The sequence below is a fragment of the Varanus komodoensis genome, unplaced genomic scaffold (assembly GCF_004798865.1).
Source record: "Varanus komodoensis strain SLA01 unplaced genomic scaffold, ASM479886v1 scaffold7_3, whole genome shotgun sequence".
NCBI lineage: Eukaryota > Metazoa > Chordata > Lepidosauria > Squamata > Varanidae > Varanus > Varanus komodoensis.
The window spans coordinates 18,281,034-18,308,621 of NW_025336480.1; the positions used below are offsets into that span (position 1 = coordinate 18,281,034).

The 27,588-nt window shown below is 44.8% G+C and overlaps 1 protein-coding gene across 2 annotated transcripts; it reads right to left on the bottom strand.

The window, feature by feature from the left end:
- Positions 1–27,588, bottom strand: SPARC (secreted protein acidic and cysteine rich). Of its 2 annotated transcripts, none has more exons than XM_044454644.1 (10): positions 27,380–27,588; positions 11,012–11,081; positions 9,324–9,371; positions 7,663–7,747; positions 6,363–6,484; positions 4,986–5,106; positions 4,096–4,229; positions 3,051–3,199; positions 954–1,102; positions 1–708 (listed from the first exon to the last, which is right to left on the bottom strand). In XM_044454644.1, exons 2-10 carry the CDS (start codon positions 11,066–11,068, stop codon positions 680–682), a joined length of 894 nt encoding a protein of 297 aa, XP_044310579.1. In that variant the 5' UTR covers positions 11,069–11,081; positions 27,380–27,588; the 3' UTR covers positions 1–679. The 2 variants fall into 2 exon arrangements, with proteins under 2 accessions (XP_044310579.1, XP_044310578.1); XM_044454643.1 differs by having other exon boundaries at positions 9,324–9,374; positions 27,380–27,586.

Sequence of the window (27,588 nt, forward strand, 5' to 3'; positions counted from 1 at the left end):
GCAGTTTTAACTTTTTATTTTTAAAGGTGTGGGGGAGTAATGAGACTTATTTTTCCATACAATTCCTCTCTGTTTTTGTCACTTTTGTGTGAGTCTGTGTCCAATTATTGTTACAATCAATAACTGTTTGTTGTCACCGTTCCTACTTTGCAGGCCTCTCCCATTGCTCTCTCCTCCTACTAGTGAGCAGAATCCAGGTCTCCTAAACTTTCTTAAAACAATTGCACCATGTGACTTTGTAAAGCCGTCTCCCAACACCCTTTTTTTTGGTACACCTTCCTTTACTTGCCTTCTAGAAAATGGGGAGCTTAGTCTGGTGTTCCTTTGCCTGAGAATTCAATAGCTCCAAATTTATTGAGTTTTTTTTTTAAGATAGAAAAAGAAGGGGTCAGAAGGGGTAGATTACTTTGAACAGAAGTACAATTTTTCACTGTACTGATACTACCGAATCAAAAAGTCAGCAGAAACACACACGATGAGGTGTGAGCGGAGTAATCTAGTGGCATAGATTAGGCTACTATCAATTTTCTGTCTCTCTTTTTTTAGCACCGTTAATATATAAGATTAGATCTATATTAGCACCTTGTCCCTGGTAAAACAACAAAAAAAAAACCCTTAAATTGTTAAAAAATGAAAGAAAACTTTGAGCTGTAGGTAACGGATGAAGAAGCTGATGAATTTAGATCACAAGATCCTTGTCAATATCCTCTGTAAAAGAAGAAGAAAAAAATAAGAACAGCTGTACTAATCTGTACATGACACTGATCTATCACTATGCAATAATTTTCTAAATGTGCTATTACCTGTAAGTCAGTGGTTAATAGGTTCAGGATTCTAATTTAGTTCGTTGCAGGATACATTTGCATTGAGGGGTTAGAAAGCGAAGGATGCTTGGAAAGATGGCTAACTTGCACAGAGCGAAGTGGTTTATGGGATGGATGCATGCTACTTACTCTCCTTAATGCCAAAGCATCTGGCCCATTCCTCAAGAGCGATGTACTTGTCGTTGTCTAGATCGCATGTGTCGAAGAAGCGAGTGGTGCAGTGCTCCATGGGGATGAGGGGGGCTCTCAGTGGGGCCAGCTCAGTGTGGGACAGGTACCTGCAAGCCAGAGCAACATGGTCACAACAGCACCCAGTGCAAGCTTCTCTACACAATCTGCTGCATATACTTTGGGGTTCTTGGCTGAACGGAGCAGCGTTTCCTTGATTGCTTCCATGCTCTATTACCTCTAGGGGGCATGGTGGTATGGGAGAACAGTCCAAATGCACAAGTGAGCGATGTGATTTCTTTCAATTACTTTAATTAATACCACATTTTCTTTGCTCTAAAAAATTCCCCTTGCCTAAGGAGGGTTGTGAAGTTATCTAAAATAAGTAGGACATCATGCAGGCACAATTAATGCCTCATGTAGGAAAACTCAGCATGCCATAACTAGGCTTCTCCAGTGTGGGTCCCTCCTGAGCTTCTGACTACAATTCCCATCATCACTGAGTCTAAAACATCAGGAAGGACCTGGGCTGAGGAAGGCTCCTGTAGGCAGCAGCTTTCACTAGAGTGGAAAGAATTGCCTTCATCATTTTCCTTGCGGTACACATGAGTTGGAGCAGGAACTGCCACGAAGGGAACTTGTAGGAGGGTGCGGTTCTGCTCCCAGAGCTCTGGTCTACCACTGCTAATCTTTCTGTATATATTTGAGTGACTTTCACATCTGTTCAATAAGAAGAGTTCTGCATGCTGGGTCCAGTGTTAAGGCAATGGCCAGTTGCGTGTTGGCCTCATATTGGGTCAACCTACGGCAGCAATTCAGGCCACTGGGGTCTCCCACGTCTTCTCTGATCCCCTCTGATAGCAACACTTTCTTTTTGTACCAGGCTGCAGCTTGATTCATACATTATCTGAGAACCATGGAAACATGGACTTTCCAACCACTGCAAACAGTGCCACTCTCTGGAAGAAAGTGGAGCGGGACACTCATGTGGGAACTCAAGTGCTCCAACCTTCTCTCGTGATTGCCCCGCTTTCAGATCTTAGTAGAGTGCCTGGGATGAAGCCATTAGGAAGCAGCACTCACATCAGTTGGGTAGTATACGAAACAGGCTGCTGCAAGAGGAACCAAGATCTCCCATCCCATCAGCCAGAGGGTTTCCTGGCCACCTAAGAAGCCAAACAAGGGCAGCAACTTCCTTCCCCTCCAGACATCCCATCAAGTACATTATTGCAATGGCAGTTTAATGCTGAGGTTGATCCCAACCCAAATTCTTAAGGAGATCATATAGGGCTGCACAGCACCCTCTGTCCTGGTCCAGATCTGGCCCACCTGAGGACCCACTGTAACCGCAGCCACCTGGGGTCCCTCTAATAGTTGCTCCCTCTTCTGCCGGCACCACCCTTTTCTCTTAACCACCTGTTGCTTGGCAGTTTTCCAGCTTTTGGGTGCCTGCCTCCTGCCAGTTGAAAAGCTCGCAGTGCTTCAACACTGTCAGTGAGAACTTGAGGTGTAATGAGCTGGCATTCATGGTATTTTGCCCTGCTATACCCACCACTAGGACATCCTCCTAAAAGTGTCTCTGAAATAATATTTGGCTGTCTGCTTAAAGTGGTTCAGCGCTGCCTTTGTACCAGAGCCTTTCGCAGACATTGCCCTCTTATATCTAACCTTATAAGAATTGTTTGTTTTTAATTAAAGTTAAATTCCACAGGAATCTGAAGGCTGCTCTGTTTACCATGCTGGGAGCCAAAATCTTGATTTGTGTCGCAGTTCTGTAGTATGTCAACATACCCATCTGCCCTGGTCAAAAGTTCCCGTGCTCCCTAACGCCCTTACTGCAGTGCTAAGTCATGTGCAGACAGTGTGTTTTGAACATCTAAGATAGATTGGAGGCTTGGTTCCTCTGTTCCAGGCTGTTCTTTCAAACCTTGCTTGCTTACAAATGGTATCAAAGAATGGATTTTGATTGTAACATAATGCAAAAGTAACTTGACTATGCTAGGGTCTGCCATAAGCCAGGGAAGCCACTGTCTTCTTTATAAATGTGCAGGGACATACCCATCAATGGGGTGCTGGTCGAGCTGACCAAATTGCCAGTGCACAGGGAAGATGTACATGTTGTAGTTCTTCTCGAAGTCACGGGCCAGCAGTTCCACTGTGTGGTCACCAGCTTCCAAGCGCTTCTCATTCTCATGGATCTTCTTCACCTGTTCAGCAAGACACAGTTGGCAGTTTTTAATTTAGCCTGCAATTGTGCTTAGAGCCTCTCCTGGAGAGAAAAATCATGTCCATGCTTCATGGCAAAGAAAAGTTGCAGAACTGTGCTGTTGGATTATTGGCAGAAATATATACGACAGGGTAATGCCGTAAGTATTAGTGCAAACCTTACTGCCCCCCCCCCAACAAGTCCCCTTTTGCTATAGCATATTTGCATATAAATGCAATGAGGAAAGGCTTAATGAATGTATACATGTGTATAACATGGCAGATTGCCAGAAGTGTATACTTGGCATGCATCTGTCACAGCCAATCCTGGCTCTAATGGGTACACCAGAATGACTCATGTTTGCTTCATTCATAAGGTATATGTTTAGTCACACACTATACCTACATCTGTCTGTCTGTCTGTCTGTCTGTCTGTCTGTCTGTCTGTCTGTCTATCTATCTATCTTTCTATCTATCTATCTATCTATCTATCTATCTATCTATCTATCTATCACTTTTTAAAAACAGCAACAACTTAATGCATAGAGGTGTTCTTTGGATGTCTGGACCAATTATTCCAGGACAGGCTGAGTCCCCAACCACTTAAATCCCCACTCCTGACCCTGATTTCAGACTGAAAATAACAGCAGGAGTTCCTGCTGTGGCTCGAAGGTCAAGGCCCCACCCCCCGGACAAACCCACAGGGGCTCTGAGGGCTGGAGAGGCCTGCAGATTGCAGTCGGTGGGCTGGAGGTTCTGTATGCCTGCAGTGCTGTGCACAGTCCTGGCCTTGGTGGAAGTGGGTAAGTACATCTTCATCTCTCAAAACAGAGGCAAACCCGCTTTCAGCAGGCAGTATAAGGTTGTGGGGATACACTCCTGCAGCGGACTTGCTCACCTTGAGCTTCTGCTTCTCAGTCAACAGGTTGTTGTTTTCGTCACGCTCGTACAGGGTGACCAGCACGTTCTTCAGCCAGTCACGCATGCGCAGGGGGAATTCACTCAGTTCGGCATCAAGGCATTCAGGGATGACTGAAATGTAACCAGAAGCTCATCAGTTGTGTCTCAGTAAGAGACAGGCCATGCTATTGTATTCAGGCATAGAAAGGTCTGCCTGCCGCACTTGGCCCTGCCTAACAGTGGCAGGAAGAGTAATAGATACAAAACACAGACAAACATGGACCATTATGTCTCTTGTATAGTGCACAGCTGCTTCGGTCAAAGGTGTCCATTGTGTGTGTGTGTGGAGGGGGGCAGAGAGAGACAGAGAGAGACCGAGAGAGAAAGAATGTCTCTCTTTATGTTGGTTTCTGAGGCTGCTTCTTGCTTTCAAATTCGGACCCACAAAAAACCAAACCAAAAAAAAAAAAAAAATCTGACCGACACGTAAAGCTACCTTGATCATACATTCTTGAGTTTGACCTCATCTAACTCCATCCTGCCTGTTCAAAAAGTTTGGCTGTGAAGATGTTTATAATTTATTCAACATGTTTTCCCGCCACACTCAAACTTAGGGATCTTGTTCATCATACAGGACAGCTATAGTGGAACTCCTGGAAACAGGAAATCGCCTTAGCCACTGGGTGTTCCACAAACAGATAGAGCAGCTGTAGATACCTTGAGCCGGGACGAGAGAAAGCCAGGAGAGCACTTGCTAATTAGAAGCTATCTCATGCCACTGCAGACCAGGCTGATGGTTCGAGACAGACATAGTTGTTGGAAGATAAATGTGCTGAATATGGCTTGCTTCTGATTGGATTGTTCCCTATCCCAACATTGAAAACTTACATTTGCAAGGTCCAATGTAGTCCAGGTGGAGCTTGTGTCCCTTCTTGGTTCCTTCCAAAGTGCATTTGGTAGCAAAGAAGTGGCAGGAAGTGTCATAGGTCTTGTTGTCAGTGCCACATACCTTTGAGGAAAGACAAGTGATCACTATGTGAAAAGAGAAAGCACTTCCATGGAGGAAGGACCTGTCTGTCTCTCTCTCTCTCTATCCAGGACAGGCAAATCTGCAGCCCTTCAGGCCTAGGCTAACTCAAATGCCAGCTGCATTCAGATTAACCCTCACCAAGCCCATAACTGTATTTAGGATTCATTCAGGGACTAAACTGCTGCTTCTGGATTTGAGGAAAATGAGAAGTAGAGGTGGGTGTTCTCTTAAATGAAAAGTGATTTCCCAGCAGCTTTATTTAGAAGGTTAAAAAGCACAACGATTGAGATGGGACTTTGGACAGGACAAATGCCAAGAGATGGGAAAGTCCTCTGTTGCTGCTCTTTGACAACAACCCAACAAGCAGGAGAAGAACTGCTGTCAAGCAGAGCCTCCCACGCCCATCTGTCTTGGGCAGCCTTTAGAGACCTGGTGGTCCTTGCTTACCAAAACCACTAAGAAGGTGGGAGAATGAGTGGCGTTACACTCCCTCCACCCATTTCTAGATATAGATCATTGACCAGGACACCCAATGTGGCCTCAATCCTGATTAGTTTGGGTCTAGAAAAATCCTAAGCTACATTTCCTAGAATTGTCCAGCTGCCATCAGCAGCAAGCAAGCAATCATATCACTGCCTTATTCAATACCCTCCTCCAGTGATCAACTTCCTGCAATGATCAGAAACATACATAGATTAGGCTGGATAATTTCCCCAAGCCAGGTGAGAACATGAGAAGAGTACACAACATCAGGGGAACATGGTGGCTTCCCAGCACTTAGAACATGTTTTGGACAGCAGGTACCCATCCTCATCCAGATCTGTTTGGATCATCCAAAGCTGAACTATGTCTAAACCTATAAACTAAAGCTGTTTCCTGGGTGGTGTCTTTGCCTCGCCCCCATGATTGCTCCCATGCCTTTCCCAGTAATATCTGTGGTTTCCACTCAAGGGGTCAGGTTGGATCACATCATGTGTTTCTGTACTCGCAACACACCCTACCAGGGCAAGCATGGCTGGTGTTGTACATGGTGGCACAGCAGCATGGCAAATCATTACGTGTTCCATCCCTAATCCTATCCACCCTAACCAGACATGCAGCAACCTCTCCACTCCACCTGCAACCTACATGGGGCCACAAGCCATCACCAGGTTCCAGTGGCCATCTCTTTTGTCTGTCTGCAGCACTGGCCTGAACTCGCTCATCCCTGCGGTGATTCCAGAGCCTCTGCTCACCTTCTCAAACACTGCAGTGCTGGCTGGGCAGCTGGAAGGATCTTGGCACACACACATCGGGGTGTTGTTTTCATCTACTTCACAGACTTTGCCGTGCTTGCAGTGATGGTTCTGGCAGGGGTCTAAGCAGGAAAAACCAGGAGAGCCTTTTTAGAAGCCAAAATGGAGTCTGCAGCACTTCATAAAAACCCAGAGAACTAGTCTTGGGAGAGTGGCCTCTGCCTTTTCCCCCACAGCAGAGCCTGAGCCATCCAGTTCTGTGTTTGCTTGGCTCTTGAGACAGAGGATTTGCTAAAAAGCATATTTATGGAGTCAGACATTTCAACTTAAATTCCACAATTTACCGTTGTCACTGGCTGGAACAACTAGGAAATAGCCAGAAGGCCTTAGCTAATATTTGGCTGTTAAGCTGTACATGTCAGCATCTGCTTCTGCTAGATTGCTGACTTCTTGCTACACGGTGCCACCAGAGAACTAACTGATGTCCTCCTTTCTTACTCACTTGGCAAATAAAGCCTAAAAGGTGGATGTTTATGAAACAATTGCATAGGTGAAATGGGGGGATGGAGCAGCCGCTTCTCTAGAGACCATTCCCTCCCCTCTGTGGTCCTTTAAAGAAGTGCCACTAGCCATTTAAAGTTTCCTATGGAGCTCTGAGGAGATGCTGCAGATGCCACATACTGCTCAGCCTCCTGCTGGAGAACCTTCAATTTGCTAAGGGCTGTGCCCATGCACAGAGTAAAGGGAGAAGCGGGGGAAAGAGGAATGGGCTCAGAGAAGGTCTACTTGCTGCTTTGCAGGTGTTTTGGATTCCAGTTGCCAGCAGCCCTATCTAAGTCTTTTGCAGGATGGGAGGCGTACAGAGGGGACTTTCGCCTCCATGCTTCTCCTGCCCTTGAGAGGATATTGGTAGTGCCCTCAGTCTGGAGGGTCACAGGAAGCCACACTGGCTCACGCTGCTGGGCCTCATCAGTACAATCTGAAATCATTCTCCTGATGAGGAAGGCTCCAAAATATATTTTTGCCAAGGACTTTGGTTGTGTGTGCAGAAGCCCCACATGTGTTCTTTGTATACATGCCCCTCCTGCACATTTTGAAGTTATATTGTAATTTTATCCTCTAGAGAGGGACCTTATTATGCATTCCATAGTGACAAATGCCAATCCCAGGTCACCCCTATCTGCACTTGTATAAAATACACGTTCTTACATGCACGCATTAGGAACACACGTCAAACACCTACTGTATGTATGCGTGCAAATAGCGTCGTGAGTTGAGGGCTGGGTGTGAAACCACTTACTTTCGGACACGATCTCCTCCACATCCACAGCAGGCTCATCAAACTCGCCAACCTCCACCTGAACTGGGTTGATTCCCACAGGCTCCTGAGCAGAGAAATCATAGAATGAGGCCAGGTGCTGCTGGGCTGATTGGCTCCTGTCCTTTGCAGCACGGGGGCTATTCCCAATATAGTCAAATGTACACTTTAAGAGACACGCCTCCACAGCCCACAGAGCCCAGAAGGGCAAGTGTCAGCGAACTGGCTCAGTCCGTACAGTTGATGCTCACATCAAGGGCAATGGTTTGTTTCATTTTCTGAAGGCAGGGCCAACCCGGAGCTGCTTTGCTGCTCTAGCCAAGAATTAACATGCTGCCATTCCCTCCTCCACATATTGTTTTCGTATCACCTAAACATGTGTGTATGCACATGGCATCTGTGCATATATATGTGTGTGCATGTGATATGCATATATGTACATATATGTGTATGATATGTGTGCATCTGCAAATGTGTGTTCTGTGCATGTGCATGTACACACTTATAGATATACACACAGCTACAGTGAACTCTTTGACCCAGTTCGCACATCACAACAGCCCAGGGGACTTTTAAGCCTGGGGTTGCTTGAAATGAGCAGAGATGCTGATGCGCACAGCCCCATGGCTCCCACTGCAAGTGCGACTCTGATTAGGAGCTCAGGCTTGCTGGGCAAGAGACAAGCAGGGCTGGGACTTGGGCTGAGCCCACCTGCAGCAGGAGTGCTTGGGCAACAGGCACCACCACACCGCTATGCTCACGACAACCTAGCCAGTGGCGGGCAACTCGTGACTTTCCAGATGTTGTGGCCTGTTGTTCCCACAGTCCCTCACAACTGCCAGCGCTGGCCAGGGGTGAAGAGAATTATAGGCTGGGAGATCTGAAAGTCCTTAAGTTGCCCACCCTTGGTTAAGCAAAGCTTGGGTTTTTGTCCATGCATGCTTCGAGTGTGGATCTTTGCATACCAAATGTTACCATCTACACCAGAGGCTTGGGGGACAAAAACGTTGAGGAAAAAGCCCCTAATCAGTGGTGGGAGAAGACAGCTGAATGAAAAACGAGCACGCTCACTGCATATAGAATATTGGCTTACTGTTGCAGGGAGAAAAAAGAAAAAAGAAAGAAAACTGGGTGGGCCAGGGGAACCATAGGGTGAATCTCAACAAGGTGTGTGGCTGGCTGGAAGGACCGCACATTCCACGCTGCAACAGTCTGTGGGGAAGAATGGGTTTCTTCTCTTAGGCGTGCCCTGCTTTCCAGCACCCTCCCTCAGCTCTGCAGGAGTGAGCGAGCTGAAGGGGCTGCAGTATGGCAAATGGTGGCTGTGGGGATGATGGTGATGGTGCAGGACACGTCCCCAACCCTGCTGTCCCAAAGAGGGACAGGAGCAAATTATGCTGCCCTCTCCATCCCTGGCTCCAGTGCATGGGAGGGAAGAATGAAAGAGGCTGGGTTTGTGTTTGCTGCAACTTGAACTGAGAGATGCCGATTGCACTTCTTCCAAGCAGCCCCTGCAAGCTCTGAAATCACAATGAAATAGATAAAAGCTATGCTTGCATGCTCGGAAGGTAGAAATGGCTTGCTGCTCCCACAAAGTCCTTTAAAGAGAAAGTGAAGGGAGTCCATGTTGTCTTAAGGTATACCTCTGTTGCGGAATCCTCTATGACTTCCATCTCTTCTGGCAGTGCTTCCTGCTGAAAGAAAGAAAGAAAGAAAGAAAGAAAGAAAGTCATTTATGGAAGATTCTGGAACTCACTGCTCTTTCTGCTTGTTCCACACCCACTGCACTGACCAAGTGTGCATCAGCTCCTGTTCTGCCCCTGTCCACTCACTGGGAGAAAGAGTGAGACTGTTTTCATCCTGCGTCCCTTTGACATAGTCAGACCAAGTAGGCCCTCTTCTAATCAGTGGAGCTCCTTGCCCCTTCTCATTATTTGCTATGCCACCGTCCCTTGTCGCTTTCCTTACTGGCTTGCAGAGCCAGAGTCAGAGGCCCTCAAGCCTCCTTGGCCTGGCATAGTAATAAGAACACCCTGAACAACTGGTCCATTGCCTGGGGGCCAAACAGTCTCTGGTTTGCCACCTTTATTACCTTGCAGGAAATAAAGCAGAAAGTCCTGAATGGGCAGAAAGTCCAGAAATAATTCATGTGTGTGGCTGGCTGTTTCCGTTTTCCCATGTTTTATAGATGCTAAAGGCCTATAGTGTTTGTACAAAGATTGATTTGTGCATGTGTGTTTTAAATTTCTGATACTGCATTTGGAGGATGAGGCCAAAATCTAAATTATAAAAATAAATATACCTCAGTAAGATTTTTTTTCTTGGGAAATAAGGTAGAAACTATAGTGGTGCTCAGGGTTTGTTTGTTTTGGGTTTTTTTTTTTTTTTGGCCTATTGCTAAAAGGTAGTGCTTCTATTATATTGAGAGGGCTAATAATTGAAATAAAAAGTGGCACTTCATTTCAATCAAGCAACTGCAAAAGGAGAGAAGGCCATTGCAGCCCCCACTGCAGCTCCTGCGACCCCCCAGAACGTGGGGAAACTCCCCATTAAAATAGCAATGACAACTTGCTTGTTTCCTTGGCAAATACAATGGCATTCAGGGCTTCTATAGAGAGCCCAAAGTGTCAAAACTAACTTGCAAGCCAGTGAACGCTGACTGCTTTCCCACTCTGGAGCAGTGCTGGACACCGGCAAGCGCTGTTGGCCTTGCGCTGAGCTTGCTGATGCAAGGAAGCTAACTGACATTAGTGGAGCGTCGCATTAGATACCACACTTAGATCTTATCAAGAATCAGAGTAAGCCCATTTCCAGTCTTTGCAGTATTTCAGCCTCCGGTGCTGTTCGTTCTGCTTCAGTCCTAGCCGATGTGCCTGTAATGGCATGGGCTAGGGACACTCGGCTTAGGATATGCTTCCTGCGTGGAAGTGCAAGTGAGGGAAAGGTGCTGTACCATGTGAAAATAAGGTAAGGGTGAAATTTCACACAACTGCTGTGTGAAAATAATGCAAGGGGGCAATTCTATGCAAAGCTTAAAAGGGAAAAAGGGCTACAACTTCCAGCAAGAGTTACAGGTCTTTGTTTGTATTGCACAGGGTTGCCCCTTTAATCTCTCTTGAGTGATGGGACAGAAATTCAATGGTTGACTCTTTTCTGGGTATGGAGATGGGAAGGAAGAGTCTGGAATGCTGCAGGTTCAACAGAGGCAGCCCTCTTGTGCACATGGGCCCCGAACCCGTCAGCTTTCTCACGAGTACCCAAATGGGAGTCCTTAAGGGACTGACATCAACTCTCAGCAAAGGAGAGGGTTGGGGCCACACCTGATGCTTACCTGTGTTGCCAGGGCCTTGCCCGCAAGGCAGAGGAGGAAGAAGACCCAAGCCCGCATCTTGCTGTGAAGCCTGGACACAAAAAAGAGAAAAAAGCAACAGGTTTTGTTGTTTGTTTTGTACAAATGGGGAAAGTATATCATGCGTATTGGAAACTACAGCATGATTTAAATATATCACACTGTTATAAAATGTTATAAAATATAACAAATGCAAATATTATTTTTAAGGTACTCGTCTTTCAAAGAATTCAGGGCACTATATATGATCCACCCTCTTAATGTCTTCACAACAATCCTGTAAGGACTAACCAATGGTAAGTGAACCAAGGCCATGAAGTAAGTTTCAGGGCAGAGTGATGATTGGAGTCTTAGTTTTGTACTACCCTTCCACTACCATCCTTACATAGACTTACAATAATTTTATGGGAATTGCACTGGCTGTTTTCCTGGTGTTGCATGCACACTTCAGTGCTGCAGCCAATGTTCCCTTAGAGAAAAGACCTGTACTTTAAAGATATGTAGCATTACTAACTGAAGCTGCCATCCTAAGTGAAATTGCTAGCCGGTAAATTTTGCCAATCTGAGTAGTTTATGGGAGGTACGAAGGTTATGTACAGAGTCCACTGTGATTTCCATCCTATTCTTCCATCACCATCATCATCTTCTACAGCACTGAAATGCTATTCCATTGCCTGGTTGAGATAAGCAGGATTTCAATCCTGAAGAACAGAAATGGGGCAAAAGAAGCAACAGCCCCAGACAGGGGACAGAACCTGGCAATCATAAATAATACCAATTTCACTTGAGTGGGTCCCTAATCGTGTGATTTCTTTAGGACACTCTGAGTTGCTGAGGAAAGATAAATGATCTCAAATGGGTTTTATACTGTTGGCTACAGGGATGGGGGTATTTCAGCTTTGATTTTAAGGCAGAACTGAGTGAGTGCTATAGATACTGGGAAAGGAATCCACATGTTGGGTGGATTAGAAACAAATTAAAACAAAAGCACTCCAGAAATTTTAAAAATGACTGCAATATTAAGAGCATTATGCAGTGACTAGCAGAGTATGGACATTCACTTTTTCCACTAATCTCCTTTAAAAAGTCTTACAGCTCAATTTGTAGGGCTTCTCTACTTGAGGCTTTTAACCTGCCACTTTACTGACACTTCCCCTTATGGTTTCTTTCCAAGATTGGCTCCTTTATGCATGTGTCTCTGTGTGTGTTTTCTGCAGTAATTCTTTCTCTCCCTTTCTGGATGATCTATTACACAACCAAAAGGTGGTGCTGCAGTGTAGCAGAATTGCACAAATACATATGCTCCTCCTTCCAATCCATTCTTTCCAGATAATACTACATTTTCCTTGATCTCCCAAAAAAAAAAAAAGTGCAGAATTTCTTGGAAAAAGCAACAGAAGATCTGGAAGATGATGGCACCATGTTAAGCACCTTCAAACTACTGTGAGTAAGGAAGCACGAGTGCACAGTAAATGCCTCTTCCAGAGAAGCCTGTGGTGACCGAGCTTTTGACACAAGGCAAGGCTATTCATTCATGGCTGTTAGTCATGAGAGCTACATTTTACTTCCAGTATAAGTGATCCTTCAGCTCTTTATACCCGTTGCTGGGAAAGCTGAAGTAGAGGAGGGAAATTGTGTTTGTGTTCTGTTTATAATGTTCCCGTGGGCACTCTGTTGGCCACAGTGGGAACAGAATGCTGGATTAGGGAGGCCCTTGGCCTGATTCAGCACGATCCTCCTTCTGTTATGTTCTTACTTGAAGGGAGCAGTTGCTACTAGCCAAGAAAGCATGCAAAGAGCAATTGTGTCTGTTCTGTACTTGCAAAAGTTTCATGAGTAGAAGGGGATATAATGCAAAGGAGTGGCTAGCGTTTGCACCTGCACTAATACTGGAGAGTATATGGCTTCTGAGCCACAAAGTTTCATTCTTCATGTTCAGTAATCCAGCCATGAATTGCAGGTATGAAGTGGTGATACTGAGAAATCCAAGATCTCTACGCATATCTGTAGGTCATCATCATCACCATCATCAGCAGGTAGTGCTCACTGATTTCTCTGGTGGCCCACAGATAAATAAAATGCATGATGTTCCCCTGTTCTCAGGACAGCCAGGGAATCCTCACTGAAAAATCCATTTGTTAGCAAACTACCTTTTATTAGAAGCAGAAATATTTCCCTGTTCTCAGAACCACTTAAGTTTTATTGAAGCTTAATTGAATATATTAAAGGAGCTTCACAGTGACATTCAAAGGAGCAGACAGCCTAGAGGCCTCCAGAACTTTTGGATGACAATTTAGGCAGCATGGCTAATGGCCAGGGACGATGGGAGTTATAGTGCTAACCATCTGGAGGATGGCAGAATTCCAGCGCCTTTGAATTTTGGAGCAACTCAGAGCACAGAGACACAATGGTAGGAAAGTCAACCTGGAAGTAGCCCCATTCTTGTTATATGTAGGAACTCGTGTTGATTTGAGATTCTTGCCCTTCTTCCACTCTCTGCAATGTTCAGATTGTCACTGTTGCATTGTCCCTTGTGGTCAGATGTGCAAACTGCCCCCATTTCAGTAGTTTATAGGCTCTTCTACACAAGGTGGTTAAGCCACTGAATCTAATTTTGCTCTTGTGTTTTTGCAAAGTTGAAAAAGGTTGGGACCTGAGTATCTCTGAGGGAGAGTTTCCTTTCCCACTTTTCTGCTCCATAACCCCCAGGAGGCACTGTGGTGTAGCATAATAGCACAAATACACAAGTGGAAAAGCATTTCCTTTCACTTTCAGAACTAATCCCACATTTCCCCCAAAGGACACTTTTGAAACAGAAGCAAAATTGGAGGGTTATGGTGTTGTTTAAAGAACCTGTAAACAATGATGGGTAGAGAATGACAATTACACTGAAAATGCCTGGTCTGACCACTGTGGGAGATAAAAAGATCAGTTTCAGCCGTGGCACAGAAATGTGAAAAAGATGAAGTCAGAGGTATATGTGCTTCCTGCTGTCAACTTTTCATCATGTTTAAAATGACTTTTAGCTGCTGGTACAAAATTCTGCTAGTTTCCAGGCTTGCCCATCCGTACCCAGCTGAGCCCTTGCCAAAAGACCATGGGAAAACAAAATAAGGAAATCCTGGGGAATTCTTTGCTCATCTACAGTCTGGCATGTAGGAAAGCCAGCAGCCATGGAGAACTTTAATCTCATGGGCAGACGGACTCCTCTGGCAGATTGCTGCTAAAGACAGCCAGTTCCTCCATGTGGTGCTGTCCCCTCTGCTCTTCAGCCAGCTGGTCAAGCTTGGATGTCTGTCTCGCTGTAAAATAGTTATGATGTGTAAAGGAGAAGGAATGTCTCTTGTGTCTAGGTAAGAAGCCAAGCAAGAAGCGAATAGCATGAGGCTGCTTTGGCCACCAAGGCAGCCATGTATACAGCACTGAAGGGTTGAATTTCACCCCTTGGGAATCACAGCCGTACAATGTATCATATAACCCAGTGGCTGGGCCTAATTGTTGAGACAGCATCTATCATTCCTTAATCACTTATTTGTTCAAAGAAGGCAAATTCATGAGAATTTGCATTTTCTACTCATAAAGCATGAGACCAAAGTGTATAGATGCATCGGATGATCTTTCAGAAATGTCCTTTCCTGCTCATGGCAGATTTGTATAACAGGTAGAAGGATGACAGGAAATGCTTCAAGTGTAGTATGTGCCTGAAGTAATTTGGGCTCATTAAATGAAGAACTGCCTTCCCTTACTAGTCTGCCCACATTCTGAAGTAATTGACAGAGTTGTCTCACTTTTCCACTGCCAAGAGCAGTCACAAGGGAAAGCACAAGACACAGGGCATTTTCAGTGGTGGCCCCTGCACTTCTACAGTTAGCTTCCATTTCACTGGGGATCTGTTGAGTCCCTTCCTCAAGAGCTGCTGCTTTAAAATGCTGCGTTTCTGTTCAGCCTGACCTCCTCTATGGCAATTTATAAGTCAGGATATCTGCATGGAAGTCTTTCCCAACATGATGCCCTCCCCATGTTTTGGACTACTATTTGCAAGTTTCCTGAACATTACCATATTGCCTGAAGTCATGGGAGTTGAAATCCAAAACATCTGGAGCACTCCAGCTTGGGGAAGGCTGCTTTATAGCTACTTAGGGTGTTCCTTGATCCACAGAAGATGGGTCTATAGAGATAAATTGCTCACAGATTTATAACCTAAATGAGTATTTCCCTCCTAGGATTCTGAGCTCTAAGACTAGACCAGATTACTGAAATTCTAAACAAAAAATATGATAAATAACAAACAATTCTCTATTTTCTTTAGAAGTAAGTCCTCAAAATATTACAAAATGTGCTTCTCTTAAATATCAATAAATTCTAAAGTAAAGGATTTGAATGTCAAATGCTATGCTTTAATGTTGAAGATCAATTTGTTTTGAAGGGGGTGGGAACTTAGAAAATAAGTTCCACTGACTTCACTGGAATTTACCACAAGCATGTGGTTAAAGCCTCATTCATCTGAAGCTGAAATATGACTCCAAACCAGGAAAGTCACCATAATGCCAAATTTTGAACTCCAGCATATAACATTCAAGATCGGAACTAGGAAATGTAGTTACCTGTACCTAATGCATGTATGTCTATATGAAATCTGAAGCATATGTGAGTATATTTTTGCCATTCCACAGTATACTTCAGTCTAATATGAATAAATTTCCTGCCATTTCTGTATCAAACTCTAGTAAGATTTAAGTCACTTCATCCTTGAAATGTGGAATCACCTTCAGAAACTGTCTGTGAACTACACAAATAGTGGTGTCTCCCAAATGCCAGTTCAGCCTTTGTTTAACTTAAATGCAGCAGTCTTTTTCTAATATTTACCCTAAAACTATTTAAATATGGCCTCACCACAACCTTGGTATCAGAACTGACTCAGTTTTGTTTTACTTTGTATGATATACTTTCCCACAACAGTTACAACAACCTTCCCCAATCTTGTGTCCTTCAAATGTACTGGACTACAACTCCCATTGTCCAATAACCATCTGTGTTGGGGATGATGGGGTTGGAGTACAACCGATCTGGAGGGTGTTCAGGTTGACTGATAGTTGCCGTCCAGCGCAGTAAATGAAATATAAGCAGCCACGTGGACTTTAACAGACTTTGAATAGAAAATATGCGGCATGGTTTTCTGTTGGATCACAGATGCCAGGCCTATAGATTAAGTACCGCTTCACCATTACAGCCACTTTCTAGTAAGAAGCTGTGGGTAGATCTGGGTAGGGGGTCCATTTCCTTTTGGCCTGAATGGCCGAGCTCCTTTTGCTACCCCCACCTCTCCTCCTCCTGTTCTGTACACCAAGTCCCTTCCTCGCTCTTTCTCTCTCACTCCTTTATTTGTTCTGGAGGCTGCTGAAAGCATCCACCATCACTGCCAAGACCTGAAGCTGAGGTCAATAGATCTTCCCCTTCCAAATGGCATTTTTGGGGTGGAAAAGTACAGCTGAATCTGGCTGTTCCCCTCATCCCTGATTTATAAGGGCTTTTCTTGTGTACTTTGCCCAGTGGAACTTTGCCCTTGTTTCCTAGTTTCCTATCTGAGCGAGGCATGGTAACTCCATCAGTTCTGGGGGGGGGGGTGTCAAGGGGGGAGCAGCTTTGGAAAAAGGCACCCCTTTGGACCACCTTTCTCAATGGTGGGCTGAGATCTCAGGGGCAGCATCCCCTGGGCCAGAGAGGATCGGATTTCATCAAGCCCTTGGGATCGCACTGTGGGTTGTTTCATCCACCTGACAGCAAGCCAGCAAACACTCTGCACTGCTACTGTTGTGCTTGGAGGTAGAAGGGACATGGCTAAACCCTCTGAGCAAACAAGCCTTACACATAAACGTCTGTCACTGGAGACAGGAAACAAGTTTATTTTAAAAACAAAATGCAAAGAAAAGCTTCATTAAGCGATGTATTTGCAAGGGGACTCGCATGGAAGCTTCCAGCCTCTGTGCCCTTGATGCCTGGCAATCAACTTGCTGAATACACAGCGTGTGAGTCTCTTGTGCTCAGGGCTTGCTTCACAGCCATCAAGCAGCTGTCTATGCGGCCATGAGGAAGAGGAAGGACTCGAGACAGGCGGCCACAGGATTAAATTGACATGCGGCCTGAGGCAGGGTTGACCTGGAATGTGCTCAGGTGGATCACAGCATGTGTGCGGTATCTTGGCAGACACACCTGGCTCTGGGTTTGAGGGGCACCAGGCAAGAGTACACGGTGGACTTCACTGGTGTGATCTGGCCATGATGGTGGCCAACACCAGTTGTCTGTGCAGAGTCGGGTGGTTAGGGGCCTCCATTTTAATTTCCCATAATTCTCCAGAACATTGCTATATCAGGAGCATTGGGAGCCAAGGAGGGAAACTTCAATGGCCTTAGGCTGCTTAGGCTAGGGAAGAGGAATTAATGGTGGGCTCCTGGGCAGGTGTTTGTCATGAGCCCAGGCAGGCACCGGGACTCTTGCAGCTGTCGGTCCTATTTGTGAACAGAAATCTCCTTCTCCAAATTGTGAACAGAAATCTCCTTCTCCAAACACTGACTTGTTTACAGGGATAAGGAAAACAGAACAGACTGCACTTCTGTAAAGGTGAATTGCCCAGGCGAATATAACTTGTAAGTACATTTAAATGGTGGGATCACTCCCTACATCTGAGCAACAGAAGAACAAGCTCCAGTGCTTAGTTCCTGTCCTACGGGGTTTGCCTCAGATGATGAGCGATCTGGTTCAGGCAATGGTGTTGATATCTGATGGGATATGGGAAGCATATCCCATGCTTCACTTGACTGGGTGGTTTTGCTCTGCATTTTATGGGAGAAAAAGACTGTTTCCAAGCACGTGCAGAATATTTTTTTCTTAAGAATAAATAAATCACAGCTTCCCAACCCAACCCCAGGAAGCCATGTCTTCTGGTGAATTCTGGGGCAATGATTAAACTGGCCTTACCCTACCTGATACTCTCTATATGGCCTTAGCCATCTTAAGCAATGGGAATTGTAGTCCAACATATCTGGACAGTGTCAGATCAATTGAACTGTAACTTTTAAAAACATTTTTACAACCAAAGTGTTGGTGGTTGCAATGCAGGTATTTGGGTGGACTGGTGGCACTCAAGTTGCTTCTGATGAAAGGACCATGATTAATCCGTATATCTGTTTGTGCATTGTAAAGTCCACTTGTATACAGTTTACATCACTTTTGTCAGGAATGCGTGCCAAGACAATTATTTTCTTTCTTAAAAATTTATCTCAGTTTTATTTTATTTTTACATAAAAGGGGTTCTAGTCCTTAAGGGGGTTATAGGCTTTAAAAGACATAAAGACTACCTGCCTGAGAAAATCTCAGAAGTAGTGGAGGCTGAGCAACATTTCCACACGGAATAGAACATTTCCTAAACTTTCCATTACAAGAGGAAGCAGAAAACCAAGCAGAATGCGCAAATATCAGTTGATCAAACATTATTTCCAGGGTGCCTTTGAGGGTGGAACATCTATGAGTGCTATGTACCTGCTTTCCTTGATGCAGAATCTGGATAGTTTGATTATGCTTTGTAATTTTAAGCACAAGGCACATATGGCCTGTTTGTAATGGATATGTTGTAACTTGGCTGTGAAGAGGGAACTTTTCTTTCATGGATACACTTGTCTCTGGAGATCTAGTGTGACGTAGCGGTTACAGTGCTGGACTGGGATCTGGGTTCTGGTTCACACTTGGCCATGGAGCTCACTGGGTGACTTTGGAAGAGTCACTGACTCCCAGCTCAAACTACTTCACAGGGTTATTGTTGTGAAGAGAAAATGGAGAAGGGAAGGAGGTTTACATCAGTCGCCTTGGTTTCCTTGCAGGAAAGAAGGCAGGGTAAAATAAATATATAAAATGTAAATAGGCACTCATGTGGCAATTTTTTTCCTTTTCCTGGCCACTCCTTCCAGACATAATCCAACAGCTGCAGTGACCATAAGTCCCTTCTCAACTACTTAGGGTGCAATCTTATGCAAAAAAAAGAGAAAAAAGGCCCAGCATGACTCAGCCAGCCATGCTGCAACTTGTAGCCTTTTTTCCCATCTAAACATGCACAGGATTGCACCTTTAGGTTTCCAAGTCAAGGGCAGGGACCAATGGCTATCACAAACAAAGCCAGGACTTCAGCCTTCAACTCCATTGCCAGTTGCTATCATTCTCTTCCCAAATTTATTAGGCACTTTTCTTACACCCTGCTCTCAGGATATCAAATGACTCTTTACAAGCATGAAGTTTATTTATTTATAACATTAACATTAACATTTCTATGCCGCTCCCATTGCAAAAAAGCCTCGGGGCGGCTCACAACAAAAACAAAAACATACAAAATTATACAAAAATTATACACTAAAAATATTAAAACCCGGTGCATCTCGGCTTAAAATTTTTTAAAATCCTACATAATAAATTAACACTTAAAATAAGTTTTAAATAAAAAGGTCTTAGCCTGGCGCCGAAAAACAAATGATGGCGCCAGGTGGACCTCTCTGGGGAGCGCACTCCAGGAAGGGACGCAGCTGATGGATCAGCCGAAGTTTACAAGTTGGAAAACTTTTAAAACAAAGCTCTCAGCCAAGTGGCCAGGTGTCCTCTTTTACAGGGTCATTCCTCTGTTCAACAGTCTGTTAAAAGAGCCCTCTGTCTGAAGATGGCAGTATTGTATCCATTGGCTTGGTAATGGAGCACACTCCTCTGAATTGATGGGCATCTGAGACTTACACTTATCTTATTTGTAATGTATTTTAAATGTAAGCACTGATACAGACATACGTATTTAGGCTTCTTCTGTTTCATGTTGGTCCCTGAGGTCACCGTGAGTGAAGCCTTCACCCATCCCTCCATGACTGGTCGGGCTTTATAGATGAACTCACATGCTGATCTAGGTTGTTTCATGGCTTTTGCGTGATCTCCTGCACTACATTCTAAAAGGGCAAAATGCCTCTTTTAAGGCTTAGTTACTAGCAGCAAGAGTAGGCTGATATTTGGGGGTATTTTGGCCCTGCCTTCCCCTTGCCTTTGGCCATGTCCACCGCTGGCACGAGACCCCTAAGGCTGTCTCCAAAATGGAATCCAACCCTTGAGCTGAAAGGGGTCCAACACCCCCTGATTCACAGGCTGCAAGGAGCACCAGAATATCTGGTCTGCACTCAAAATCAAATTGCACCTCCATGGGCCTGAGATGGCTTCCACCTGAGGAAAGCTCAAGCGCTCCAGTTATTTACAAGGCATGGGTTTTCACTTATGTTTCTTCTCCCCAGTAGGTTACAGGGCTAGTTCCACAGTGCCCCCTTGAGACAGATCTTGTTGTTATCTTTAAAGCTGAGCTTGACTCATTCCATTTTTTCCTTCATTTCCCCAATTAGCTCCCCTCCACCTTGCCACCCCAATTCTATTACTTCAGTGACCCTAAGGTTCAGCACCAACTCTCTTGGCTCAATCCACCCACTTTTCTGCCTTGAAAACCTGGGATTCCATCTAAAACGCCTGCCACTTTTAAAATAACCTATATTATGCTGTCAGGCAGTAGAGGAGGAGAAAAAGTTGATGGATAGCAGCAGCAGCAGCAACATAACCTGAGTTACTGATGGCCTTAAAGGATGCTATGCTTTCTCAGTGTCTACTATGGGCCATATAGGGGGATTTGGGGCAGGAATAGTTGTTTCTCATGTACTTCTGTCTGTAACAGAGGTTTTATTCTCTCTTTTCACTAAGATTTCGCATTGTTGGCTTCCCCTGCACTGCATGACCTGCTTTCTCTCCTTTACTCCAGGGAAGACTATTGTTCATGTCCTGGCCTTCAAATGACTTTAAGCTCCATTTTCTCTGCCATTCCTTTTATTCATCTCTTCTCTAACTTATGATTTTCCCCTCTTGCATATTAAAGTTCACTATGCCCACCTCCCATTTAGTATACATCACTACAGCCAGGTTCTGAAACTAGTTGCCAAAACAAACATCAATTTCAATGTGTCTGGCACTTAAAATTTCTTTCATTTTAAATCTATAGTAGGTGTGGGACTCCCAGTCTGGATTGATATCCTTGCATGGGGCTCTGGGAGGACTTTTAAGAACTAGATTGCCCCCCACCCACCCACCACAAGTACACTAGATGAAAAATGAAAACAAGACATAACTACACAATACTCATTTAAAGTAATGTCTGTCTTGGCCAGTAGTGTTAGGTGTGTCATTGCCAACCTGGTATTAGAAATCAGAACCATGTCTCAGTATCCAGGAAAAGCTGTGAAGAAGGTTGGATTCCACATGGCACTGCAGCTTAGACTGAAAGGGCATTTCTGGCTAACTCAGGATAGTCACCATCCAATATGTAAGAACTCGGGACATCCAGTAGAAGGAACACAAAGGTTCATATTGCTTCCACATTCTCTTGGTCCCCTTTGTTTTCACTGAGACACCATGGGGTTCTTCAGAAGATGGCATTGCTTCATGCATCCTGTCCCTGGCACCTGCAGTTCCTCTGCCATGCTGGTCTTCCATCCTCGGAGCGCAGCTGACAGAGAAAGGATCCCACTGACTGTGATCCCAGAGGGAGGACCCACGGAGCCAGGGTCCCCGCCCCAACTTCAGAGCATTTTTCTGAAGTTAGAGGGGAGACTTAGACCTATCCTATGCTCCTCCCCATAAAGTGTTAGGATTGTGCCCTTAACTTTTTCCGTGCAGTTAGTTCAGCCCTGACTGAAAGCAAGTCTCCTTCAAGAGCTGCTTGGAGCAGCATGCTGGGCCCATGAGTCAAAGCCTGAACGCAAGCCCTTTCCACAAAGGCTATCCCCATTCCTTCCAGGTTGGCATAGTGGTGGTATTGAAGAAAAGGCTACCAGGCGTGATCTCATGTGTCTAAAGGCTGGCAGTGTCCACATGCTCATCCAGATGCTCAGAGAGGGCTTTTCTTTCAGGGAGCAGTGAAGTCAGTCAGGGGTCATGCTTAGAATCCTGGACTTCTAGTCTAGTCTTCCAGTCTTCACTAAACCATGAGGCTGAATGGGTGACTTTGGGTTAGTCACTGACTCACACCTCCACAGGGCTGTTGTGAGGAGGTGAAATCATATACACACTGCCTTGGGATCCTTGTTTGGACTGAAATGTAATAATAAATACATAAATAGCCCTTTAATTGTCCCCATACTGCAGATTTATTTTTATTATCTCTATGTTAAAATAAGAAAATGAGGTAGGAGGAGGGTTCAATCAAATCCCCTCAGTTATTCTTTCAGTGGTCTGGTTCATATAGCACTGTACTTTATTGTGGGTTAAATAATCCATAATGAGCTATGGCATGTGCAGTTGCCAACGTGAATATGTAACCTCTCACACAACCTCTCATCATGTTGTGTGAACCCAGTCAGTGAGGGTTATTCAAAGGTTAAACAACACTTGCATAACCTTCGACTAGTAGGCTTGCACAAGCCAGAACCCCTCAATTATCCTGGTTGCATGTTCATGACAGTGGCCGCCTACTCTTACAATGCACTGCAGCTCATCATGGATTACATACCCATGATAACTTGGCTTTGTCATGAGAAGCTGCCCCTTGTGTGAGGGACTGTGGGGATGCATTAACTAGAGCTTGTCCCTCCTAATGCTTTAAAGAGCTAAAAATTCTTTCCAGTGATTGCAAAATCCTAGTAGCAGAAACTGCTCAATTGTGAGATCATAGATGGTACCTTTCTCATTTTTGTTCTGACCACCATTTGAAAGAGCTGCAGATCCAGTGCCATCCATGGTTACTAGTCAGGATAGCTATCTATTACCACCAGTATTAGAGGCAGTATGCCACGAATGGGCAACTTGTGGCCCTCCAGATGTTTGGACCTACCTTCCATAAGGTACAGCCAATAATAAGGGATGAGACAGCAGTTGTAAGCCAAGTCCCATGGAGGGACAGAGGATGCGTATCTGTGCTGTAGGCCTTCAAAAACCAATCTCTTGGGAGCATAAACAGGAAGGTGCTATTGCACTCATGTCCTCTTTGTGGCCTTCCCATTGGTTGGCCTCCGTGAAAAAAGAAAGGTGGTCTAAATAGGGCTTTGGTCTGTTTCAGCCTGGATCTATTTATGTTCAAGTAATTAAGTAATGGAAGCCATGGACAAAACTTCAGTGAAAGCAATCCCCCTCACCCAGATTAAAAGACTAGGATTCCAGGGCCAGATGTAAGAACACTGAAAAGATCGGCAGCTGTCTGGAGCTGTACTTGTAATAAACCATAAAAGAACACTTGCTCAAGATGAAAGGCTGTTTGCACATTTCATATTTCAGTGGCCACACTGGCTAAACAGCATGATATGATGGGCAAAGAGGAGCTTAGCAAATGCTATTAATGCAATTCGATGCCTGACATTACCTTCTTCTCTGTAAAGTGGGAATCAGTTTCTGTCCTGCTTCTGTGATATGGTTTGTTCTGTGTGCAGGACTTTGCAAATCTATCATTATCTTATTGTTGGGTTCTTTCTTTCTTTCTAAGAAGAGTTTGTTCAGAATCCACTTTCTGGCCTCAGATGTAGTGCTTTATCAAGGTAAATTATGAGACAGGTATTAGCCTGCCAAAGTGTCAATGGCTTAAGGGCAAAGCAAGGTAGCAAGTAATTCTGAAGGTACACAAAAAAGATTATGTAATCTTAAATTCAGGACTATGATCTAACAGAGCTGTTCGTTACTAGTCCTTGGCTGCATAAGACGAACTCTTTCCAAATAGTCTCTGAAATATAATCAGATAGCAGGCACCATGATATTTAATGAACTGAGCATAAGTCTCTTTGAGGTAGGAAGGCTGACACAGGATGTACCACTTCAGGGCCAAACAGATGTTACTTTAAATTTGTGCCTAGCAGCTACAATTCCCCCTCCAACTCACTTTTGTCATAGAGTAGGGGCAGGGTCCCCAGTCCAGATCTAAAAAGATCCCCACCCACCCCCGCACACACACACTACAGTGCTGATCCAGATCAGGCTGCTTGTGTTTACACCAGAGTGAAGAACAGGGTGGGGGAGACATCGCTGCTAGATACAGATTTAAAGTAATGCCCATTTTGGCCCTCAGACTATAGATAGGGCATGGCAAAGCAATGTGTGTTCAGGTCCCCATCAAATGTGTGAGGGGAGCCTCTGTCAACCCACAGGCTGCCTGGAATGACCTCCATATCCAAATGATATCCAGCCGGAAGGAGGGGAGCAGCCACAAGGTGTTCGCATGGGTTCCTTTCTGCCCAGACAACACAGAAGGGACTGCAAGGGAGCCACGCTCTGCTTCTTGTAAGAGCCCTCAGAGCAAATGAGAGGCTGTCCTCGATCCACCGTGGGCATGTGGGGTGTCCTGTCTCCCAGTGGGAAGTCTACCTGGTGCAGCTCTGCCCACTCAGGTCGTGGGGGCTGCAAGAGTGTGGCCAGGTTGCTATGGGGGAAGGCAGTACCCTTCCTCCCAGTGTCCCTACCTAGTGGTCCCCCTGCCTGCCAGAGGGACTGCAGGCCTTGGCAAGTGCCAAGCCGCCCTTGTTGCTGATGCTAGCCCTGAGCTTGCGGGAGTTGCTCACAAGACTGAACGCTTCTCTGTGCAATGGTTCCCCGTATGTAGAAAACCAGCATGACAGGGAAAAGGCTAAGTCAGAACACAACAGCCCGGTAGGCATAGCTTTTCATGCACAGAACACTTTTTAATAAACGGGAGCAAGCATTCACTGATGCAGTCTCCCCAACTGCACACTGAAGCAAGACACAAATCTATCACAAGAGCATGAGAATGTAGGCCAAATGTTTCCAGAATTAGAAAATCGGGGTTGTTTTGGCAATAGCTTTGGACTAAACTTGGTCAGGTTCTTTTATGGCTTCAGTGGCAGTGTGAGAGCGAGAGCAAGCCCAGCTGTTCAGCAGTCATGTTCTCAACTTCCAGCTCTGTGTCCCAAAAGGAAAGTGGCCGGAAATTTGGATTGGATGAAAGCCTAGAGGGTCAGAACCTGCGAAAGTGCTTCAGTTCCCCCATGGCCCCCCTCTTTCTCGCACACTGCAAAAAAGATATCAAAAACTTGCTTAGTTATGAAGAATGACTAAGCTACTACTTACACAGTCAATGAAAGGCAGGTAGACTTAATTGTAGCCCTTTGTTTTAAGATATAAACAGATTAAATATAACACCTGGTGTAAATAACTGAGTTTGTGTATTTAACTGCTATTCTTCCAAGATGCAGCTTGAAAAACGGTGGCTGCTTGGAAGAATCTAATGTGATATTCTTTAGTGGCTGCTCAAGCAATCCTGGATCCATGAACATAATCCTAAATGAGTATTAGGACGTGTTGGGGGATGCAATTCTAATCCAATTTATCTGGAGAGCACCAGGTTGGGACAGGTTAAGAAAACTGTGCGCTAAGGGCTAAGGGCCCCATTTTCTTTTTCTGTATTTCATATGTTCCAGGAGTGAGCTGAAATGTTTGCTGTGGTGTTCAATGATACTGAATAAAAGAAGGGCTTTTACTAACAGGAGGAAGAACTGCTGTGAATATTAAGATAAGGACCAGATATTTTGGAAGGCATTCATTCACTGGGTCACCATAAGTCAGAGACAACTTGATGACTGGATTAGCAACAACAACATCTAGAGGAACCAACTGTTATCTAGGAATAATAGGCAAAACTATCTTTTGCAAGCATGCAAGAGGCAGTGTGGTGTAATGGTTAGGGTAGCAGAGTGGGACTCTGGACATCTACCCCAGCCATGAAGCTCACAGGGTAACTTTTGGCCCATCGCTGACTCTCAGCCTAACCTACCTCACAGGGCTGTTATGAAGATAAAATGGATAGGCTATCTTGTTTCTTTACAAAAGGGGAAATGTGAGGTATAAATGTATTAATAAATAAAAACAAAGCATAATGGGAAAATTCAAGAGACTGACTCTTTGTTATTTTTATATCCTTTGGGATGCTGCATAATAGGGCAATTCAGAGCAGAACGAGCCGCCTTTCAAAATCAACCTTTGAACTTTCCAGTATCGAAATGCCAGTGCAACAACACAAAACGAAAAAAACTCCAGCTGAACTGAGCCTTCCCCTTCCTCATCGGAGGCCATTAAAGGCCCTCCATCTCTTGAACCAGAAGACCCTGAAAAGGTTTCCATGGGAGCCGACATTCCACTGTGGGAGAGTCATGCCAGAGAAGAGGGTTTTTTTCCCCAGTGGGCGGGGCTTGGCAAGAGCTGGAAAAGTTGATATCCCCCCTCCCCCCGCTCCCCACCATCTCCTGCCTCTGCCTATGTGGCAGACAATGGCTTTGTTTGAACCAGCCTGTGGAGCTATGCATGCATGCACTTTAATCCCCTGTAGGCAACTTTTCCACAATTCCCAATGAAAAATCTGTTGCATTTCTGCTTTTTGTGTTCCGCCCCTATAGGAGAAGAGAGGGCTCAAGAAAGAAAGATGCAGCCTTTTCCTTTCTGCTCCAGAGAGAAGTTCTCCTGGTATTTACATTCAAGGTAAAGGGTGGCATTAACTCTCTTTCCAAGGTGTTCCGATAAAATAATGCTCTGCAAGGGGAAGCCGTTGAAAATTATCCATGGTGGGACCAGGGAGGCAGCTTTTGCCTTTAAAGGCAATAAAGTTCTTTTGAACACCCGCTCTTCCTTTTTAATAGGTGCACACTATCCTGGTTGGAAACTCACTCTCCTTTTCTAAGTTGTCAGTGTTCTGAAGTTTGTCTTACACAAATCGGTGAGAGAAATAAAGATGGAGATGGATTTGTGTTTTCCCTTCTCGTCATGGACTTTTGATACGGCCAAATTTGCTAAGATACAGTTCAGTTGCCAAGTTTAGTTCCTCAGAAGTCTGAACCGTCCAATGACAGGCTGCATTGCATTGCCAAATCTAATTAAAGGGGGGATTAATTGTGAGATCCCAGCGACAGAGTATCTAGTTGCTTGAAAATCAAATTATCTCCATAAAGATATAGGGAGAACTGTATTTAAATAAGCAACAAAATCCCAATTTTCTGAATGTTACACTAAGACTATTAACATGCTAATAATAAGGCTCTAAGGAGAACAATGTTTTTGAGCAGTGTAACAGCTGCAAAGCATAGCAAGCAAAATTCTCAAAAGTATTCAGGAACGAAAAGTCAACAAAACCCAGGCTATTCCCACACAGAGAACCAGCTTTTCCTCCTGCTAGTTTACACAATTCAGATGCCAGAGTTAGGATCTGTTGCAAATTGCAACCTGTTTGCTTAGTAATGAAGAAAGAAATCTGAGGAATGAGAAACAACTGAAAGCAGAGAGTAGAAAAGAAAGGATTTAATGCCATACCTCAGGGACAAGGCGGTGGAGCTGAGAAAACTTCAGGCTCTTTCAAGGGTCTGAAGGAATCTAAACGTCTTAGAAGGTGGCAACAGGAAACCGTTTGCTGGGCTGGGTTTCTCTTTGGCTGTCTTTTTTTCCCCTCCTCTATTTTCCAAATCTGCTCCTTTCTCCCTTACATGTGGGCTGGCTTTCACCTTCTCCCTCTCTCAGCCTCT

Excerpts from the sequence above, each read along its gene's own strand:
- SPARC (XM_044454643.1), bottom strand. The coding sequence starts at position 11,068 with ATGCGGGCTTGGGTCTTCTTCCTCCTCTGCCTTGCGGGCAAGGCCCTG. Across the intron at positions 7,748-9,323 it reads TAGAGGATTCCGCAACAGAG|GAGCCTGTGGGAATCAACCC; the intron begins GTATACCTTAAG and ends TTCTCTGCTCAG. Across the intron at positions 5,107-6,362 it reads GCACTGCAGTGTTTGAGAAG|GTATGTGGCACTGACAACAA; the intron begins GTGAGCAGAGGC and ends CTTTCCTCAAAG.